The 22,186-nt window shown below is 45.1% G+C and overlaps 2 protein-coding genes across 12 annotated transcripts in view; both read left to right on the forward strand.

Moving 5' to 3' along the window:
* FBXO16 (F-box protein 16) overlaps window positions 1-22,186 on the forward strand; it is a 40,875-nt gene that overhangs the window by 11,162 nt on the left and 7,527 nt on the right. For 10 of the 11 annotated variants that reach the window (XM_080587847.1, XM_080587846.1, XM_080587845.1 and 7 more), the window contains 5 exons: window positions 7,560-7,787; window positions 9,174-9,338; window positions 10,178-10,383; window positions 16,638-16,743; window positions 21,222-21,447. In XM_080587847.1, coding sequence (XP_080443973.1) covers window positions 7,560-7,787; window positions 9,174-9,338; window positions 10,178-10,383; window positions 16,638-16,743; window positions 21,222-21,447 — 931 coding nt within the window. The remainder of the gene's footprint in view (window positions 1-7,559; window positions 7,788-9,173; window positions 9,339-10,177; window positions 10,384-16,637; window positions 16,744-21,221; window positions 21,448-22,186) is intronic. The other variant, XM_080587839.1, reaches the window with a different exon arrangement.
* The window catches only part of ELP3 (elongator acetyltransferase complex subunit 3), a 99,390-nt gene continuing 92,087 nt past the window's right edge, over window positions 14,884-22,186 (forward strand). Inside the window, exon 1 of the mRNA XM_080587834.1 lies at window positions 14,884-14,888. The gene's annotated coding sequence lies outside the window, so the exon portion shown is untranslated. The remainder of the gene's footprint in view (window positions 14,889-22,186) is intronic.

Consider the following 22,186-nt stretch of genomic DNA (forward strand, 5'->3'; position numbering starts at 1 on the left):
TTGACGAAAAAATGGGGCAGAGAGAGACTTGAGATAGGATTCGTCTGCCCCAGCCACAAATCACTGCGAGGTTGGCATTTAGGATGGGTTTTCTCTGGCTGAGTGTGCATGTCTGAAACATAGATATTTAAGCCTGGCTGGTCTGGTCATCACAGGCTCCATGTACAGTCAACAGAGAGAAAGAAAGCAGTGCTTCCAGAGGGTAATTCATCTCACTTAATGTGGGATGAAAGAACAGCCCTCTAGAGATGCCTGTTTCTTTCTGTAGCCCATGAAGGGAGTTGTAGCTGGCAGCTTTAAAGGAATACAGCTCTAAGAGACCTACCTGGGAACCTGATGGCAAAGCACGCAGTGGCACAATATTTGCCTTAGTCCTAAGCTCACACCTGAAATATCACATTGTGCTTTCTCTTTTATGAGGCAAAACCTATATAAAGACCTTTATGAGAAAGCAGCTGTAATCTGCTTAGTCTCCTATGAAGAGAGGAACACAGACTCAGTGAGTTTGTTGCAATAAATGAGTGAATGTATTAAAAGGGCTCAGTAGTAACTGCATGGTTGAGCCCTATGCACATCTTTGTAAACGGAACCAAAGAACCAGGCGTGTAGTCACATATCACACACAAGCTAAATTGAAATCTCATTGAAACTAGATGATCTTTAAGGTCTCTTTCAACCCAAGCAGTTGTATGATTCCATGATTCTATGAAGTACAGAAATGATGCTCCTTATCAGCGCTCTTTGATAAAGAGTATTTGCACAGTTACTTTACTTGAAATATGGTGCTTATTCTTTATGCCCAGTAGGTCACTCATGTGGAATTTATTTTGCAAATGAACTGGCTTTTATAAACAAATATTTTGATTTTAACCTCATACGAATTATTCATCTTTATAGGAAATATGCTTTCCATAATTTGTTGACTTGCATGCATTTTGATAATAAGGGATTTCATGGAAACCAAGAAAACACAATAATTGAATGATCATTGTGCAAAAGCCATTATTATTATTAAAACATATCTTTTAACATGATAGTCAGTAACTGACAGACCTAAAACCTGTTTCTTGAAAATTGGCGGATGCTTTATAATGCCCATGGGATGTATGCTGGCAAAAATGCAAAAGCATTTTTATTGGAACCCCATTTGAAAGAGTCAAAATCTGGAAACAACCTTCCCCCAAATGCAATGAAGAGTGCTGAAACATCTTCTGAAAGGTTAAATACCTAACACTTCTATGTCACTCGATCAGTGCTTGTCATCATGTTCCTTCAGAGTTAATTCTCCTTGTGCTTCTGCCATCCATCATGCCAATGAAAAGGGTGTGGAAACACAAAAAGCACAAAAAGCACAAAAGCTCTTCTTAACTCCCTTCAAAGCCTTTGGCATTATGATATGTGGTATGCAAAGCCTAGGGCACTCGGAGTTTGGGAGAAACTTTGTCAAGAAATCACAGTGCTCTTGGCAGGACTTTTTCCACGGATAGGCATGGCCTTCTTGTAGTGCTCTCAGGAAGTATGGACTGGATGCAACTGCTGAAGGGTGGGTTTGTATGGCTGGGAATCCACATTCGGTGTTGTTACAAGTGATTTATTATGAAACTGGGAGGCTGAAGTCTGTCCCAGATCTAGAACCGTTCGGTATTTTTGGTGATGAAATGGAAAGTACACACTGATTTGCAAGTGATATCAGGCTTGGAGTGATTTCATGAACTTTGGAGATCAGAAATCAAAATGAAATGATCTGCAATTTGATGAGGACAAGTGAGAAGTGCTACAAGTAAGAATGACATTTACAAAAACTGCAGATATGAGAAAACTCGATTATGCAGCAATTCTGCATAAAAATTGTTGGGAGTTATGATGCATCACAAACTGAATACAAGATGACTGTCTTATAATTGTAAAAAAGGGGAATATCCCAAAGGGCTGTCTGAAAGGCAGAGCTATCCCCAGTGCCGTTCAGTGCATTTTAAGAAAGCTGAGGACCAATTGGCAATGCTTCTGAAAACAGGTAAAGGTGAGAATGTTCTTAAGTCCAGAAAATTTGAAAATGATCTGTTCACTCTAGGGAAGATGAATAAAAGATGTAACAACATCTTTCCAATAACGCACAAAAATTCCCCACAAAGAGAATGGGAATAATCTGATCTCCATGTTTACATTGGGTAGGACAAGAAATGGGCTTGAATCATAATTATTGAGATACGATTTAGCCACCAGCAAAACCTACAGGTAATTCACTGCCTGAATAACTTGCCTTGAGGGTTTTGGGTGGAAATCTCCAGTGCTGGAGTCCTTTGAGAAAAGGTTAGACAAACACTTGTCACGAATGGTCTAGGTAAGGTGCCTTGCAGTAGGAGATGAACTAGTGCAGTGCTTCTGAACCTTTTTAAACTGAAGGACCATCTAACCTTCTGGGAAAGCAGAACTGTTTCCTTGTGCGGCGTTGCCAGAGTGGTGATCCTTTACAGCCAGCCAAAAAAAAAAAAAAGATTAGATTAAATGTTCTAAGTTTATTGTTTATTTTATTCCTCCTCATTTTATTTGCATGCATTCAGGGACTATGCGTGTGTGTTTTCATTTTGTTATTTCTATGCAATTGTCTCACAGAACATCTTTGATGTCTCCCAACCTATTGTGGTCCCTAAAACGCAGGCTGAGAATCAATGAACTGCGTGACCTGAAGGGATTTCTTTCCTCTGCTTCTGCATGGCTGGGCAGCCCCAGAGGGTGTGGGACTAGCTGTGCTGTCACCTGCAGTATTCAAGACGTATGACGGGACCCTGTACAATTTTTTGGCTGGCTCAGGTTGCTCTCAACTCATCGGGGTATTCGTGGAAGCAGCGGTAGTGCGTGGTGGCAGGAGGCAGCCTGTCCTATGTAGCTGTTCCCGTGCTTGAGTATTTGCAGGCTTTGATCTTACGGGAGGCATTTCTGCTGAATTTCTGTCACACTAAATCCTTAACCCCTACACCTTCCAGAAAAATATTAAAGATAAATTACGCTGCTGACTTTCAGCTGAAACCCTTTTGATGATTGCACTGGGAAAGGGTTAACATTTCTCTGCTGGTTTCTTCTGTTTTATTCCAGTTGCTATTCTATACTGCACCTGGGGCAGATGCCTTGACGTGCTCCCTCTCAGCCTCCCTTTCTGCTGTCTTTCAATACTGCAAGCCAAAAATTCCTCCCATTAATTTACAATACATAAAAGCATTTTGCTCTACCTTAATGCTTAATGCTATCATGCTGACACCCGGGTTAATATGTTGACAATGAGGCTGGGGTTGAACTTGTAGATTAAGACACCAAAGCTTTAGTGTCTCCAGGTGATCTGAGCATCGCAGCTTCCGCTAAAGCCAAATGAGATGTAGACAAGTCAGGGAGCCCAGACAATGATTCAACTCACCCTGTGGGCTACATCTTGTCATAGTAATTTATACAGCGCATCTGAATGTTCCCAGGTCCTGGAACTCGCTCATCCACACCACGAAATTGTTAGCACGCTCCCTGGCACAGTTTTGGCCTGGGCCGGTAGCTCTCTTCCAGGCATTGTTCAGACACGGTTTGGACATCAGCCTCAGCCAGGAACCGTGCCAAAAGAACAGGGTGGATTCAGCCACCCTGTTGTGAAGGGTGAGAGCATGATGGTACGGACATGTGCATCGTCTGCCTCTTGGTGTCATCGCTAGAAAATGGCCCTGGGCACCTTTATTTACTGGGGTAGAGGCAGCAGTAGTGGCTGCTCAGCTGAACTGGTGTTCTCCAGGCTTCGCTGACGGCATCGACTGCACCATCACTGACCACGGTGGGAGCTGGGGCATTTAGGGCAGGGTTCAGGAGCACAAACTGAAAGTCCCTTAGGGCCATCTGAAACATCCTGGGGCAGCTGAGGCACTTGTACAGCACGGCAGATCAGACACAGGACCTGCAGACAACTGTCACCCTTGGACAGGTAGCTGCAGGCTTCGCAGGACACCCACAGCCCAGGTCAGTGGTGTTTGGGCAGCTCTGTCCCAGACCCTACAGCCCCCACCCTTGGACACCTCTCTACCCCGTGCTGGTGCCATGGTGCAGAAGCAATGGCTCCAGCTCCTCATCACCCAGCTGCTGGCTTTCCGTGCCCCTCAGCGGCCTTCCCGGGAGTCTCCTCCTCCAAAATTTCAGGGTTAGGTGTCGAAGTGCAGTGGTGAAAGCAAAAAGGAACAGATCCCATGGGCTAGTCATTAATTCCCAACAAGGAGCCACTTGACAGCAGTGACGTTTAGGGTTTTGCTGGCTGGACCCGTGTACAAGGTGGATCGCAGGTGCCTGCCTGCTTCATCCCTTCTCTTCTCAGCCATGTTCAGGGCCGGGAGATGGTTGGGGGGGAGGCAAGTTGCTCTGCCGAGATGAATCCTCTCCATCCACGTGCACGTTGTTCTGCACTTGGGGTGTCCCCGGAGAGCCTCGATGACCAGGGGACTCGGTGCTACCCTCGCAGAGCACAGGGGTGCCTGCATGTAGTTGTAACCCTGCGGACTCGTGCCAATATGCCGCCTGGGAGGCAGGATTATGTCCCGTTCTAGTACAACCGGCGTCTTATAGAGGAGAGGGGCCTCTTTAGGTTGAGCAGCAGAGCTTCTGTTCTTCGCCACCGAGGTCCCGGGCTTCCCCCTTCATGTCCGGCTGCATCATTTGTGTGTGTGCACTCAGGGATTAATTGTAAACCGATCGCGGGACCGGTGCTGTGGCCAGCAGGGCCTTCTGTCCCCGGGGAGAGCCATTGTTCGCCGGGGCTGGGGGAAAGGCAGAGCGAGGGAAAACCCTTCCTGGCTGCTGCGGCTGGGGAAGGCGCAGCCTTGAGAAGGGGAATCCAGTCTGACTGGTTGGATTGCCCTCGGCACAGGCACGGAGCAAGGCAGCCAAAAGTGGGATGGGGACACGCTTGCGAATGCTGGAAAAGAGACAAATTCTGCCTGCTTAACTACTCGGCTGCTGCCGAGTGCCACGGAGAAGCTGCGTGTCCCCGCGCTGGTGGCGGCGTGACGCTGGTTTGGATGGGGTTTGCCTCGTGGTGTGAGCTCAGGAGGAGGATGCTGGGAGGAACTGCTTCGTTGCAAAGCCGTGGCTGGGTGGGAAGAGTTAACCAGAAGCAAATATTGTGCCCCTTTGAAAGAGAAGCTATTTGCTTTGATCAGCTCACTTCACCTCTCGGTGTGGAAGAGAGTGATGAGCCAGTTACCCCCTGCAACATATATGGCAGAAATTTACCTGCAAACTGGTGACTGCAGATTGTTTTAATGAGACGAGGATGTAGCTGTGATCATGAACGAGTTCACCGTGTTAAAGAAAAAGCCCTTCATGTCCAGACCCTCTCTGTGGCCCCTGGTGCACCCTGGTCTGGTGGGGTGGTCCCAGGGGACGTGGTTCCCAGTGCCGGATCCCAAAGCCCTGCGTGAGTTTTTGCTCTGCTGAACTTCACTAGAGGTGAAAGTTATACGCAAAATAGGGATGGGAGGGAAAGGGTGTATTCCTTAATTCCCTGTCGGTTTGTGTATGAAAAGGCCTGGGCATTTGGGAGCTTTCTTCTTGGCTTTTGTCTCCGGGATCTCAGGAATGCCCACTGCGCCCTTTCTTGTCCTTGCTGACCTACTTCAAGGTCCTGTAGAGGTGTCTGCAAGGAGAAGAGCTATTTACTTCTTATAGTTTATTGTCCAGTACTGGAATTAAATACATAAAATAAAATATAAATAAATAATAAAATATAAATAAATAATAAAATATAAATAAATAATGAAATGTAAGTAAATAAAATATAAATAAATAAAGAAAAAAAGGGTTCATTAAAATGATCTGGAAATGAATTACATCTCAGCTACTTTTCATCTGCACAGTCTATTTTAGACCATAATTCTGCTAGTCCACCAGTTGACCGTAATTTTTTGGTGGGGAAGCAGAGGAAAAAAGATCTAAATATCTGGTCTGCTTTGTTCTGAAAGGGAAAGAAAGGGATGTAAGGGAAAGATATTCTGAAAGGAAAAGAAAGGGAAGGGCATTGGACATTAAACAATTTACTCAGCTCTTCTTATATATATATATATGAATCTTCATATATAGAAGATTATATGTAGGGAGCTGGATAAATTGTTTAATTATATATATATAATTGAATCTTATATATATTATATATATTACATACATATTATATATATTAAATATATTATATATATAATATATATTATATATTTTATATATTATATATATTAAATATATTATATATATATGAAGAGCTGCACTTTTTTTAAATTATTATTATTATTTTTAATTTGTGGAGGTCATGTTTCAATAAGTTCTTTAAATACCCCTGAGGTTAAATGCAGAAATTACTATGATTTGACCCATGGAGAGCCAGTAGTTGGTTGTGGAAAGCTGGCTTCAGGAAACAGAAAGACGAGCGTGTGTTATGGCTATGGGCAAGAAGAGAAGAGACAAGCAGGGGAAGGCAGCGCTCCCCAGACAGGCCCAGCACCTCAGGAGCTTGCCCTTCGTAAGGAAGGTGAGCTTGTCCTGCAGCTGATCCTGCTGCAAGAAGCTGCTAGGAAGCAGGATGAAGCGGGACTTCACCAAAATCTGCATTTTGCCTCTGGAAGAGGACCTCTATACCGCGCCGTTTGCTGCCCTATTGATGCTGCCGAAATGGTCCCCTGAGACTCCCTCCCTCCTGGCACCCTGCGCTGCCCTCGCAGCCAGGACTGCTCCTGCAGGTTTTGAGGCAGATTGCACAGATTGTGGCGATGAGGTCAGTCTCCTCCCAGGAGATTCCTGCTGACGGGGCCCTTTCCAGCCCCTGCTATCAACACAAGCTAAACACCGGTACCGCCACCGTTGCTCCCACCCTGTTTACACAGCTCTGCCCCACTCTGCGTCCCACTGGTGCCGTTGCATCAACAGCACGTGTTCGCCTGGTTACCCAAGTGCTTGCTCCTTCCCACAGTGAAGTCCAACTCTTTTAATCCTCCTCTTTAGGTGTCTGGCATAAGGACAGAAATGCCTGGAAAAATCTCTTTTACCGTGCTGCCGGATCTGCACCACTGATTTTCCTTGTGAGGGGTTGGCAATTGATTGAGTTTCTCTTTGCTCCAGCTCTCTGTAAGGCAGTGGGGATTTCTCTCCGGTGTGAGAATAAACGCTTTGCAAATTGTGAGGCTCCCAAATCCTGCAGTAGTGGGGGCCATAGAAGTGTCAGGATAGAAGAGGAAGCAGCAGTCAGCTCAGGACCCAATCCTGTAAACACACATCTGAGCCTCTTTCTTTCCACGAGTGAAACCAAGTCTCATAACTGGTCCCAGGAGTCTTGTGAGCATGAGTGTGTCCTCGACTAGGCCATCTGGGATCCTTTGAGGATTATAAATCATATGTTATGTGGCTTCAGAGTTTCTTTTAATGTAGCTTTTCCATTTGTTCCCAGTTCCTACGTGCTTTGCTATTGAGTGAGTCACCAGAAGCTGCTGCTTATGCACTTTCCCTTGCCTTACATGCGTGCTTTATTTTAACAAGCTGAATCTCCGGTTTCTCAGAACCTGAAACTCCTTTTTCAGTTTGACAAGTGGACAGATGGTCAGAGGCGGAAGATCCTGGTGGACCTGTTGGAACGCTGCTCCCTGTCACAGCAGAAATTCTGTGCCAAGCAGCTCCAGGATCGAGTTCCCACCGAAGCTCTAGATTTCACCAGCAGGCTCCCCAGAGTGCTGTCTTTGTACATCTTTTCCTTCCTGGACCCACGGAGCCTCTGTCGATGTGCACAGGTAAAAAAGCCAACACATACTGGGGTTCAGAAAGTCAGGTCAAGCTAGATAAAAAAAAAAAAGAAAAAAAAAAAAAGAAACAGCACTAAACTACTATAAAGTTGTGCCAGTGCTGTCCTGAATAATGCAAGAATGCTTTCTGACCTTGCAACCCGGTGCCATATGCTTAGTGGCACTTGTGTGAGATTGGATGCAACACTTCCCCACACCCTAAATGAAACCAGATTGGCTGAGACTTATGAAAGGGAAGAGTAATTTGGGGTGCTCTGCTCTAAGGCATTTAATGCATGGCGCTTTAGAAGGCTGATTGTTCCCAAGAAGGAGGCCTGGCACTTTCTAAAAACCATGTTCTTTTAAAGTACTTCACACAGTGTGCAGAATCATTAGTTGCTTTGAAAAGTGTTGCCCTGTGTTTGTTGTAAAGGAGTGCATACAATGCTTTCAGAAAAATAGTGAAAAACAGATCCTTTAAAATGCTCGAAGGTAAAGCGCTGGCTGTGGAGAAGCAGAGAAGTTATCAATGTGCTTTTGAGCACAGTGTCTAAGGATTCAGTCTGCTAAGACTCCAAAAATGGCCTTTCATGCCTTAAAGTGACACCCAAGGTAGTTATGAATGAATAAGCTTAGATATTGGTGACAGCAATATCTGAAAAAAAACCACTAAAGCTTAAGGTTAAAGCACTACCATAGCACTCTGTAATATAATACCAATACATCAAGATCTCAGCTTGTTTAAAACTTGCTTTAGTTTCTTTCTCCAGCAGATTGTATTGAGATGAAATTCACAGTATTCATTCACAGACAGGGAGCAGATAGGTTAGGATATTAGGAAGAAAAGTCTTTACAGTGCTACTTGGGTCATATCATTGGATGGCTGCTGTTATAAGCGTGGTAGTACGAGTAGATGATGCTTGCCCTTAGGCTGGAGGAAGCATTGGATGCAAGGTGACTCTGTGATGGGGCATAACAGCAGATCATGGCTAGGAAGAAAACATTCAGAACGTGTCTATCAGATCGAGGGTGGGGGGATATTTTTCTGTTTTTGTCAGTAGACACTAATAAAGCATTTATTTCAACATCTGTGTGCTTATTGAGTAAAAATGCAGGCAGTTGCTCCAAATAAGCTGAAGTCTTTCCTCTTGGCCAGTGATTTTTAGAGTATTTTGCCGTACACTGGAGTTCAGCCAACGCTTATACATGAGCACATCATGAGGAAAGACCTTGAATTTGGGTTTAAATGGAGCGTAAACAGTGCTGAAGAATTGTACTAGTTTAAGGACACAGGGGAGCTGCATCCACAGGAGATAAGTCTCTAGATATAATCTTGGATGCTTGAAACCCCAAGGTGTTGATCTGCTCTTATACGTGGTTACTGGGCATCCGCAGGTGAGCTGGCACTGGAAATACCTGTCTGAACTGGATCAGCTCTGGATGCTGAAGTGCCTGCGCTTTGGCTGGTACATCAACTTCTCTCCAACCCCCTTTGAGCAAGGAATCTGGAAGAAACATTACATTGAGATGGTGAAAGAGCTGCATGTTACAAGGCCAAAGGTATATTCCTACCAGTGGGAAAATTCTGGGCTGGCAGAGTTCCTAACTCTTTAGCTTTCTCTGGTCTCCCATTAGTAAAAAAGAAGACACACAATTTTAAATTAGAATCTAAGCTCATGTGTTGCCATGTGCTCTGCTTTCCCTTCTTCCATCCTTGGGGGGGGTGGGGGAAATGAAAATCTCACTGGTGAGGAGAGAAGCAATCACCAAGGTCTCTCTCTCCTCCTACCCTTTCAGGGTGTTCCCTTCTCTTCTTCCCCAGGTTTTACAACATATGATAGCCTGTCTCAATCTGATAAGCAGGAGTGGGGTGCCCAACGTGACCCCTGCTGAAGTTTCAGAATCAGTCTAGCTGGTGAAAAGGAAAGAAAGCAGAAAATCTGCCTGTTACAGCCTTTGATGTTGTTCCCATTCTGTCTTCTTCAGAGGTGGCAGGGCCACTCTGGGAAGGTGGAGCATCACTCCATAGCCATTGCTTTCTCCTGAGTTTCATTGATCTGGATGCCTGGTTTGTGAAGCTGTGAGGGTAGGAGTCTCTGCCCTGAATTCAAAACTCAGATCTCTAATTCTAACCAAATTCCCCTGTAGGCTGTTTCCGTAGTCAATGGATGAAGCCAACACATCTCAAATGGAGCTCAGCTCATCTAAATACAGCGTTCAGGACATGGACAATGTCATGCACTGTCTGGGCCCCTATTTCTGCCCAGTGACCAAAACAGAGCCTGGAGAGACTAATTTTGAGTTAATACCTAATTCTCACAAGTCTAAAGTTAGGCAAAATAAATTTAATTTTCATTGTAGGATGAAATGTATTATCTTCTTTTCATGTCTCTTATTAGACTCCTCCAAAGGACGAATTTGTAGTTATTGATGTGCAACCGGTGAGAAGCAACATCCCAGAGGCAAAACCTCCTGTGCTAGGAAGGAGGATGAACAAGGAGAAAAAAGAGCTCCCACCGTGGCGTTCGTCAGACAGACATCCTACAGACACCATCCGATTCAACTACCTCGACAACTACGATCCCATCGAGCAGGCGAGGCAGGCGTAAGAGTCTCTTCCCTTTTGTCTGTTGTAACAGAGTATGTCCACGTCCTCTGCACGCTCCCTCTGCCTGTGCTCCGAGCTGCCTGGAAGCATTTTAGTGCACCAGCCTGGCTGTAAACCCAAGCTAGCATGCAGTGCTGCCCTTTTCCCTTTTCTCTTATTGATCTTGGTCCTCTTGTAGTTGCATTAGTTTGTGTCCTTTCGGCGCAGAGCATTTGCCAAGCTTGTTACTGTCTGCCTATAAAACAGGCTGTAACCCCTGGAGAAGTTACACAGCTGTAATGGGAAGAATCAGGACAACAGTTTGTTCAAGAGGTTTTAAACAAAGCTGCAAGGATGGGAGGAATATGCAGTTTCTGCACGGAAGAGGAAGAATGAATTAATTGTGATAAAATATAATTCTATCAGTTCAAGGATCTTCTGGCTGAAAAGAGATTTGGATGTTTAAAAGGGGTGCAGGTATAAAAACATGCATGTGTGTATATATACTATATAATATTTAAGTAATGAGTAGTGTTTGTATCCACACTGCCTGGGATAGACTGCCCATCTCCATCAGTTCTCGGGCTCCCAGAATTACCTGGTCAGCAACTGGCAAAAGAAAGGCTTTTCTGACCCAAAGCGTAATTTTGCACATTCCCTTGCGTTAGGGCCATCCCATGGTTTCCTTTGACACATCTGGTGGAAGATATTTTCAGAATCTCATGTCTGTGGTCGGATTTCTGTACGTTAACAAGCACTGGCAGGAGCAATAGCAAGGAGGCTGTGGTAGTTGCCTGGGTGCAGGATTTGGCCCATTTCTCATTTAAATCTCTGCCGCCTCTCATTTTTTCATGGGCATGCTCACAGCAGTTACCTCGGTTCAGCTGATGTGTAGTAACTCATGAAATCGTGGTAATGTTATCATTAATCTGAGCCTGGTTTAGAGGTAATGGATTAGCTTGACCATTGCCTCCTTCCTGTGCGAGTCCCCGTGAGAAGGGCTGCCCAGATTCTCACCCAACCGAAATTGCAGAGAGGAGGATATTCCTCTTCACTGTGCCAACAAAAACCTTGGGAACCAATTAATCCACAGCGAAAGTAGCCAGACTGTACATTAAGTAAATAACCGATAGAGCTGAGATTAGCCCTGTGCACAGGAACAATCGAGCCCTGAATTACCCCAGCCCGGTGATTATTTGGCTAAGCAGTAACGCACTTGCACGGGTTCTTTCTCAATGCGATTAACTTTGCCGGACCCACCGCTCCTCCGGGGTGTTCCGCAAAGTTCCCAGTGTCTGAGCAAAAGCCTTTTATGAATCATTTTTTAATCCGCGTCCCCTGGTCCCTGGATACTGCAGCACTTCAAAGAGCATTCCAGTTTCCACCTCACCCTCTTTCTGTGGTATGTTTCCAAACTCTAGTGCCATTTTAGGTAGAGTTCTTTGAGGCTTTTAACTAAATATTTTGCCAAAATGCCTCTTGTTGCAAATGATGGTGCTGGTTTTATTTTTCAGCTGTGCTAAGTGTTTCCACATAGCCTTTCCCAAGGGCGTAGGTGAGGTTTAGGGCTCCCTGGTGCTGGTCATGGCTGAGCAGCAAAAAAGGGACAGCCCCTGTTTGAAACGTTTAAAAGTCACTTGTTCCAGCACGGGGATGCAGATGCAGCTGACGACCATATGCAAACGATTGATTTGCTAGTGATACAGTAAGCACACTGACTGTTTTCTTCTCCTAAGTGAGATTTGAGCTTCTATCCTTGTATGCAATGGAGAATATTTTAATGCCTAGTGATCTAGCAAATCTGGCGTTTATCCATAATTACAGGGGATTATCGCAAGGAGAGGAAAATGAATTCTGCGAGATTTACTTGTTTATCGAGGATCTCCCTTTAATATCACTTAAGCTGAAAGTAATTGCTAGTGTGTAGTCTTGTCTGTAATGACTCTTATTCAGCAATACGGGTGTGCCGTTCCAGGTGCTGACCCAGCTACCTAAAGACGTTCTGGTGCTTCATTTCTGTGGTCTGCAGCCCCTTCGCAGACGTCCTCCCACTAAACCTCTGTGTCCTCTGTTCTTTGTTGGAGGCAGCAGCCTGGGGACCTGGTCTTGGCACCCCACTTGGCTCCCTGTCCGCGGTGCCACGTCGCATGCCAGGTTTGTGCTGTCCCCAAGCGTGGGCATCTGCTGGAGGTGGCAGTGGCTGCCAACCAGCAGTTTTGGCAGCTCTTGGCTGCCTGACAGTGGCAACACGGTCAGCGTGCCCCTCCGTGATGCCAGGCTTTGTTCTGGACTGCTGAATGCAATGCTCTGCGGGTATCTAGTCGCCTGAACGAGGGAGCGTACTGCGAGTGCTGTGCAAGCTGATCCACCTTACTGCAGCCTGCAGGCTCAGGCAGACCCTGCCTGACCAGTGTACAGGGTTGTAAAGTAAAACAGAGAGCTGAGATAAAAATCTCTGCCCCCCTAGGCTGTGTGAGGTGTAGTTATTGTTCAGATTAGACGAATTCTTGGAGCTCAAGGGCATAACATCCACTCTTCATGTAAAGCGAATGTCAGAAGTAGTGAAATCTATGTAAAATGAGATTCCTAAAACAATAGGGTTGATTTCCCATAATATAGGGTTTTGCAGTGGTAGTCTGGGAGCGGAAATGAGTTTTGCTGCAGTTTGAATGCACACAGACAGGAACAATTATTTTCTTGAGGCAGGTTACAAGCATGCATAAAAAGACGCAGCAGAACGAGCAGAAAAGCAGCAGACAGCCGATGTGACGGCCGAGAGAGAAGGACAAGAAGGAGCTTTTGTTGGCGTGCAGGTTGGCTGGAGAGCGACGAGCAAACAAACCATTCTTTCCATGTGAGTTCTGCTGCGTTGAGGAAAGGGACTTGTCGAAAATTCCTTGTGAACAAACACGATTACATCAAAGGAATACCTGACGCCATCATCAAAGCAGTGTGTGAGACTAGTCGCTGGCTACTTCTTTGGATCAAAGTTAATCTGCCTAATGTCAGGTTAAATTTTGCAGAATTTAAGAGGTAACAAAAAAAATATATATTTTCTTTCATGGCTTCTGAAAATGGCTGAAATCTTCTCTGAGCCGGAGGTCGCTCTATGATTGTTTTCTGGTCCAAAGAGAGGAGAGAGCTCTCCTGTTCATCATAACAGGGTGCCTCTGCAGCCAAAATGCTGTCATTTCAATGGCAGGGCCGCCATCTGCTTCTTTGTTGATCTTTACAGAGGCATCATTAGCTACAAGCGCCCTTCCTCAGCAATATCAGAACTACGCCGCTGTGAATCCGTAGCAGAGAACTTGGCTTTGCTTAGCCAAAGCGAAACACGGGAGGCGTACCAAGCTACGCTCAATTTTCAGTTTTGCAGGAGAGTGGAGTCAATGGAAGTCCTAAAAGATGTAACACAAAATATGTGCTTTAGCACATAAGACCTAAAATGTGTTCTTTGGCTTATAAGACCGTAATTGGGCATTTACCTTTGAAAAACAAATAAATAAATTTCTGTAGAGCACTTGGGTGAGGGTTTGGCCTGGCCGGTGCTGGTGCTTCACACCACTGGGAAGGAGAAATCCTGCTGGGTAGTGCCGGAAGGACAGCAGAAAGGGGTTAATTTGCAATCTGGATGATAATTGAATCTTTTTTTTTCTTTTTTTCTGCTTGCTCTGGAAGGCATTGAGCTTGTACTATAAAAACAAAATGGCACTCGGGAGCCTCGCTGGCAAACCTGCCCCAGCTACTTTGAAGGAGCTGGGACAGCGATCGGGGTGGATGTTCGCTGAAAGTTTATTTGCTTTAGATGGGGAAGTGTGGGAAAAGCTTCGCAGTCACTGAGCAGTGAAATTAAGCACAGCGATGAGCAGATGCGTAGTCGAGGGAGTGGCGAGGAGATAGAGCAGAGATACAGACGGGTAGAATTACAAATTGCCTGGAAGGGTTTATCAAAATCACTCGGTAGAATTATAGCAGCAGCTTTCAGTGTTGCTGCACGTATGCGAGCAATTTATCATAAAGGCGAATTCTTTTAGGTCTGTTTTGTTTTCTGCCCGAACTGTCCAGGTAGCTGAATGCAAACAGAACAGAGACCAGCAAGGACGGGTTTGTCTCTTCAGGAGCACAGAGCAATATTGCGAAGGTGAAATGAAGCATTTTTATCTGCAGTGTGGGGCCAAGTTATAAAACTCCCTCTGGGACCCCGACCTGCCTAAAAAGGACCAGGAGGGGGGTTTCTTTCCGGCCGTGCACGTACGGTTCTGCTGGAAGGCATCTGGTGGTGTGCCGCTCGGTGCCGATAAATCAAAAAGCCCTGCCTCCCACTTTATCATGACTAATGAATTCTGCTTCTAGCCCAGCGCTGGACCCCCGCCAAGATTGTGTCCTTGTGCCTCAAGGAAGAGCCCTGCTCCTCCTCGTGACAGCAGCTCGACCAAAATGAAAGCTCCTTTCCCCCCCTGCAACCAGCCGTGGCTCCTAGGAGCCAGCGCTAATTCAGTCGGATAATTTATGGGCAGCGGCCGGCTCTAAAAACAGTTGCATATTGTACTGGAGTGTTTACCCAACGAGAAAATAATTACGTTCAGTAATTGTTCTGTCATCAGCCTAGGCCCAGTTTCTGACAAAAAGGGGCTGGTTTGCGTGCGAAGGGCATGCTGTCTCACTGCTCTTCTGAATCCTCACGCCTGCCTCTCGCTTTTCATGTCTCTGAATAGCCAGCCCAATACTCTCTTGTGGGAATTTAAAACCTTCGGCTTGTGGGAATTTAAAACATTCCTTGAGAGAGAGAAGTGGGGTGAGAAACACCGAGTTCAGCACTGGGAGTGAGACCTGAAGTTCCCAGCTCAGCTCTGACGCCGTCTTCCTTTGCAGCGCTGAGAAACTCATCCTCACTGCTTATTTTCCTTATTTTCCTGACCTGGAAGTGAGATCGTGGTGAGGACCTGCTGCAGAGGGATGCTCTGACACCGTGGGCATGGACGTTAGAATACAGCAGTAGAGCTTCATACCTTAATTTACGACCAGAAGCTCAGGTTTGGCAGGTTATTGGTATTTTATCTCTGCATAAATAGTTCATTTTTTTCAGTTCTCTAAGTGAACAGGCTTATGCCAGTGCTGTCACCGGACTCTGAAGAATGGAGTCAGAGCCTCTCCTTTACCTCTTCCAATGCTCCCAGTTGTAACGAGGGGAGATCATTGCATGTGCTAACTCCTTCTGGCAAGGGACCGTGTTCTATCTAACGATGAGCAGATCGTTCCCTACAATAATATTTTGGGTTGAATTTTCTCTCTTGGCTGTTAGTGAAGTGCTTACCAAGAGATGGTAATTTTCCTCAAATTGCTATTTGAAATAATTTGTCTGATTCGTCTTTGTGGTTCTTGATCTGCAGCTGGTCTGGGACTAGTGAATAGCAGACGTAGTGGTGTTGGCTGCTTGGGAGGACGTGCATGTTACGCGGCGTGGCCCTGTTTTTTTTAGGATGTGTTGCTTTTAGAATCTGTTTCCACCCTGTGAAATCATATATATTTTTTTCACAATGTGCTTTTTAGCGTTCTTTCCAAGAGCCCGGAGATGCTGGTGATGGAGCTGGGAGATGAACCCAGAGAGCACACAGAGTCACTGCTCTAAATTTACTGCTTCTGTAAAGTTACCTGTGATATGCAGAATTGGAATGAGGAAGGGGAACAAACACCTTCCAAGCAAACCTGAGTTCCTGAAGAAACTTTCTCATAGTACTGATTTTACTCCTGATATTGGAATAACGTGACAAATGGCCATAATCCGGTGTACTTCACTTAATTTTCATACTCTGGAATATTCCCAGTCTGCAAGTTAATTATATTAACTTTAATAGTAGCTGCAAACAAATTTATATACATGTACAAGAAAAAATATTTGGCTAAAAAACAATGAATAACTTGAGAAGCAGTCCTCTAACCTTATGGACCTAACTGACATGATTTAGTGAAACTTCCCTCTCTGTGAATTCCCTTAAGCTGATGTAACACTGTTTATGTGGATTTAGCTTAAATCCATAAGTCTCAAGCATTTGAGTGCTGTGAAATTATCATTACTTTAAAAAAAGGCAAGTTACCACTCTTCTCTGAGCCACAACTGATTGTGCGCTCTTGGTCTCCTCCAGGTACAAGATAAAATGTATTAGCTTAAGCCATGTCTTTTTGGGTGGCATATCATAAGGGATTTTCTTCTTCTCAACGCCAGGGAACCAACTCCATAGCACTTGTTAATACTGTTCGGTTCTACTCTGCAGGAGAAAGAAGGGAGGAGGAGAGACCCCAGACCTCAGCCGGCAGGCAGCTGAGAAAAAAAAGAGAGCAGGTCGTGGATCTAATAAGCTCCGGAAGGCAAAATCACTGGTAAGTATCACCGGCTTGTAATTATATCAGCTGGGGTCCGGTGTCAGTTACACCCAGGAATATTTTAGTTCAGAGCATTTACTTAACTTCGGTAACTGCAAAACTTTGCTCCTGACTGTAAGGAGGCTGCCAGGCGCATTTTGTGCTTGTCCTCAGGGGAGATATCTGGCCAGAAGCGACGGAGGCATAAGGAGGACACAAAGCATGCCACGTCTGGCTGCTCCAGGGGCAGCCTCTCTCTGCAGCCTAGACACAGTCCATCTGCCTTCGGTGGGAAAAAAGAGACAGCAACCGGCTGTGTGCAGGCAGTGATCTGGCTGTCTGCTCCTCCCTCGCTTTGCTTACTGCTCAGTATCCTGACAACCAGTTTCCACGCCCTACAAAGCCCTGGATCAGTTACGACGCTCGCATCTTTCCCCAGAGCTGCTCTTCCGTGCTCGCGACTTTTGATTGTTGCAGTCTGAAGTTAGTTTATGCTTTGTTCATTGGGCTGAGCCTGCGCAAGCAGCCCGAAGGTCTTAACACTGAGGATTCTTTGTGCTCATTGCGGGTAAAATAGGGCATCCTCACATGAAAGGAGTCTAGGGAAGTCAGGCTTCCAGAAAGCATCATGGGTCTAAGCTTTTGTAGATATGGCAGCAAATAGCCGCCAGAAGAAAGATGTGCTCACAAGCGTATCGGGGGTTTTTGCAAACCTGGAAGCATGTTTCCCAAGCGACGAAAGCCAGGGAACGCATGTGAGTTGAGCTAAAGAAGGTTTACATAAAAGAGAGGCATTGTCTCCTGAGATTGAGAGGCATTCTCCTGACCCAAATACAGCCTGTTTGCTAGGAAAGGGATTCAGTCAGTGTCAAGGAACAGAAAATATAATTAAAGTTATGCAGCCCGTGTCTTACAATTTCCATTCTCCAATGGCTTCCTCTGTAGCCCTTAGATCAGAGGGCCCTGACAGAGTTTCATCCCACCATGGCTTCTCATTTCAAATTTAAAGCTGTTTTATTGTCAGTACAGAGGTGAAAGGATCTTAGTTCAGGGTAGAAAGAGATGAGTTTGATTTTCTTTCCCTAGAGTTTAGGAACTTGAAAGTTACTTAACCTGCAGCCCAGCAGGGCACAAGCACCTAGTCTCATTCCCAGCATCAAGTCTGAACCTTTCTACATAAAGTCAGTGGGAGTTTTTGCTATAAATTTCTCTAGTACAGGGTTGAGTTGTGTTTATGTATGTGTCCCCTTCTGTTGGCTGCTCATAGTTTTAAAGAGACGTTATTATTCCTGTAGCAAATAGTCACCAAAAAGTATTCAGCTGACTCAAAATGCTACGTCTCAGGGAGCACACAGAGTTAGTGGGTACCGCATTCTCTCCCCACAAAAAGCCCTGGGAAGATTCCTAAAGCTACTGCACGCTATCGAGGCCTGACAGGTCCACCATCCTTCCTTGGTCCCTTCAGGCCAGTTAGGACAGCGTAAGCCAGGGTTAAGTGAGCTCCATGTCTTTATCCTGTGCAACCTTGGAAGCACTGGCTTCTTTTTGTGTTAAAAATCTGGTATAGTCTGTGCTGCATCACTCTTTCCTAGACCTTTACATTGAAAATACGCTTGTATTTGCTTTGAGTTTAGAGCTGTACAAATTTCAGCACAAGGGCCGTGGTTCTTATCCTCTGTGTAATCACAAAGTATAATCCTGCTGTTACGCTGGCCATTAATGATTACAACACTACAGGACAATAAAAGTTAGGTTACAGTAGGCTGATGCATAGAAGAATATGTATAACTCACTAGGAATCATCCAAAATTAATTTCCATTCATTATTAGGGTAGCGCTGGAGAATCTTGTTGAAATGAAGACCTGTGAAAAGACTCTTACTTAATCAATTCCAAATAAAGCAGCTTAATACTCAAATCTTTTAGTAAATCCTTGGAAGAAGAATAGAATATGATGAAAGAATAAGTGCCCCAAGCAAGCAAACATCAAGTCAAATTAAAATGAAGCTCTTAAATAGATCAATGATTCAAGGGCAGAAAGTAGATGAGAATAAGGTATATTACAGCCAACAATGAAGATGTAAAAAGGGCTATTATATGGAGCTCTAAGCTCAGGAGACTAAACAACAACGCACCAAAATAGAAGAAACGTGTAATTAAGGTGATGACCTGACTCCTGGAATTACCTCCACTGGCTCCAGGTTTGCATATGGTGAATGAAGTCTCCTCCTGGTAAACTTGTGGGGTTTTGGAGTTTATTAGTAATCACGGAAATAGTAGTAGAAAATGTGACCAGACTCACACTTAATTTACAATAAATTAAAGTAAATTATCTAAATTACCTTAAATAGTGCATTACAATAAATTGAGTTAATTAGGTGTCTGAATGAAGGGCCACTTTCTTTCATACGCATGTCCACACAACCTCCCCATCTCCACGGTGGGGTGGGAATGCCTGCTCTGTCTTTACGCAGGGAAATGCCTTACACTAAAGATAAGTACAGTTTCCTTGTCAATTGTCTCTTTAAGCACTTTTTTGGATCAAGGCTTTGTGGCTTGCCTGTACCACCTTGATGCTTACGTTGCCTTCAGCGGCTGCTGTCCCAGTATCATACAAAGGAAAGTGAAGAATGCAATGGGTTCAGTGACTCATTTGGGCTTTTAGCAGGCCAGGCGTGGAACACACGGCTGTGTTTCGGGCCACTGTTTCATCCCTCCTGTTCCTTCTGGCATGGAGCTGTGCTGCCCTGCTGTGATTCCTCGGTTCTGACCCCACAGGTCCCTTCACAGGTGTCACCGCTGCCACATCAGTGTTCTTTACACAGGCTCTCTTCCCTGGAGGACTCCCGATAAGGAGTTTTCTGCAGCTCTCAGCAAAAGAGGCAGCTTCATGGCACATCCCCTTCAAATGTCAAAATTCACAGACACTTTATGAGGAAGGCAAAAATCCATCAGGTTGATGCTTTCGACAGCTTTGCAAATGACTGCAATGTCAGCAATTAGGGGCTGGTTTTGCCTTTCAGCCTGCCTGCTTGGTTCTGTTGGAGACACTGCTCCACCCTCACAGCTGTTCTTGAATTACTGACTTATTTTTAGTGCATACTAAATAACATTTTTTTTGACAGGATCACTCATTCTTGCCTCACTGCCTAAGGTAGTAAGATTGCAGCATTTGAAGTCAGGAATACATTATCCTATGACATATAGATAGGGAATTGGTGTTTTGAGGATGGATCACATCTACATTCTGTGTGGGTATATCCCACATGAAGATCCAGGGCTCTTGGCAATGCAACACAGTCTGGTCCAGTGTACATTTACACCACCTATATTCTGCAAACCTTATTTTGAATTTTACGGATTCATACAAGAAATCCTGTTGAACTACATGGGACCACCCCTGAGAGTGAAAATAGCTCAGTATAATGTCTGGAATTCAAACCCAGCTTATATATGTCACTCTAATTTTAAAGGCATAGCCTGGCTTTGATACTCTACCCATCTGTCCCTATAAACTCTAAAACTGAACCACCAAAGACACAGGAGCCGAAAAGCAAGGTACAGTCAGATCTGTGCTGCAACTACTCCTGCTTCTGTGGCATTGTGCTTTCCTCACTAGGACAGAAAAGCTGCAGCTGCTTATATTACACCATCTCTCTGTTACACATCAAGTACTGCTAAGAACCTGGAGTATTTTAGCCAGTTGTATAATCCCTGGCCTTCCCTTAGGCCGATATTCAGAAGTTGCTGGGTTGCTTATTTATTACTAGACAATTAGACACGAAGCACCATATATCTGCCACTGCTGCCAATTCAAATAATGGAAAAGGGAAAGAGGCGGGCAGGAACTGCAGAACAGCATCGACTTTTCTGCACAACCGTTTTACTGTGGACTCTAGTTTCACAGAAGTCTATCTGCCCGTATTGCTTTTTAATGAGTTTCTACGTCGATGTCTGGTTTTGTTGGTGTTTGTTCACTATTATTACCAAATAATTTGTTGCAGTTAAAAAAAAGCCAAAGCTGTTGGTATGCACAACCTGTGTTTTTTGGATATTTGGGATCTTTTTCAAGGAAAAAAAAACAATCACTGTGTCATTAAGATTTTATTTTTGCTTAACTTCTGTACTGCTTAGTAAAATGCTCATTGAACAGTATTTTAAAATAAACGTTATCCCTTACACTGTGAGAATTCAAAGAGCAAGCAAGACTGGAATCAGCCACAGCCATATGCACAGGGGAGAATTTGTGCATTGAGATACCAATTAATGCCGAGAACCAATTAACATGGGTTTAGCTCTACTAGCATCAATTTCTAATTGGATCTTTTTGTCCTTAAGGTAAACTCATAACAGAACACAGGTCACTGCAGTAAGACATGCTTGTATCATCGTTATGAGTTTCATTTATAGATTCAAGTTTTCAACAGCCTCCAACATTTTCAGTCCCTCTGAGACTGTTAGGATGATAATATGATACTTACTGCCTTCTCTTCCTAGCTGTCACTTACTGCAGATCTCGAGCCTGTTCCCAAACCACCGGTTCGTCCCAGCTGGGCCACTCGCCCGTCAGCCGGGAACCTGACCCCCAAAGCAGCAGCAAAGACCCTAGCCCAGAGCTCCCAGTGGAACGCCGGGATACGGCCAGCGCCTGTTCGAGCCCCAGTGCCAAAGCCACGCGAAAGAGGAAAGAAAGACTTCACGAGGACGAACGCCAGGTCTACACGTTAGTATACCGCCGTGTCCCGTGCGGAAGCTCATTGCAGAGATTGCTGGTACCCAGATTTTGTGCTGGGAGGGAAGGAGATGGTGCTGGCAGTACATTTCCGTGGGCGAAGGAGAAGGCAGTCATTCTGGATGGTGGGAATCCAGATGATGGGGATTTGGTGCCTCAGAAGAGAACATATGGCTAAAATCTTCTCGCTTCATATCTAGCACTTGCTAGATCCACCTTCTGCCATGATATCGAACACTGGCATGGGCTTCACGTGGGTTTGACTCACAGATATTCAGTGGCAGAGCAAGAGATCTTAGAGCGTAAGTGGCAGCAGGGCTCAGTCCGAAGTCCATGAGCTCTGCCAGGCCCTGGACAGATGCCAGGAGGAACTGGTACCAAGCATTCAGAAAATTAGGGGGTAAAGCAAATCAACTCCAGGGAGACAACAGCTGACAAAACAGCTGATCTGTGAATGCCTTCCAAAAATAAGGAGGCAGACCGACACCATCAAAACCGGTTTTATGCCATTTCAGTCTAGGGTTGCCTAGATTCAACGTAGATTCTCGGTGTTATTCATCCAGACCTCACCTCTCGATAAACCCAGCATCTCCTTAAGGCCCTCGGTGTCTGCAGCCTGCTGGGAAAGCATTTGGTATCTTTCAGAAACACACAAATTTTTGCAGATTTTGGTAAAAGTCCTCTTAGTTCACAAAGGCTTTGTCCACGTAAGGACTGCAGGCTGAACCCT

The sequence above is a fragment of the Anser brachyrhynchus genome (genome assembly GCF_964034855.1).
Source record: "Anser brachyrhynchus genome assembly, chromosome: 3".
In the NCBI taxonomy this organism is placed as follows: Eukaryota; Metazoa; Chordata; class Aves; order Anseriformes; family Anatidae; genus Anser; species Anser brachyrhynchus.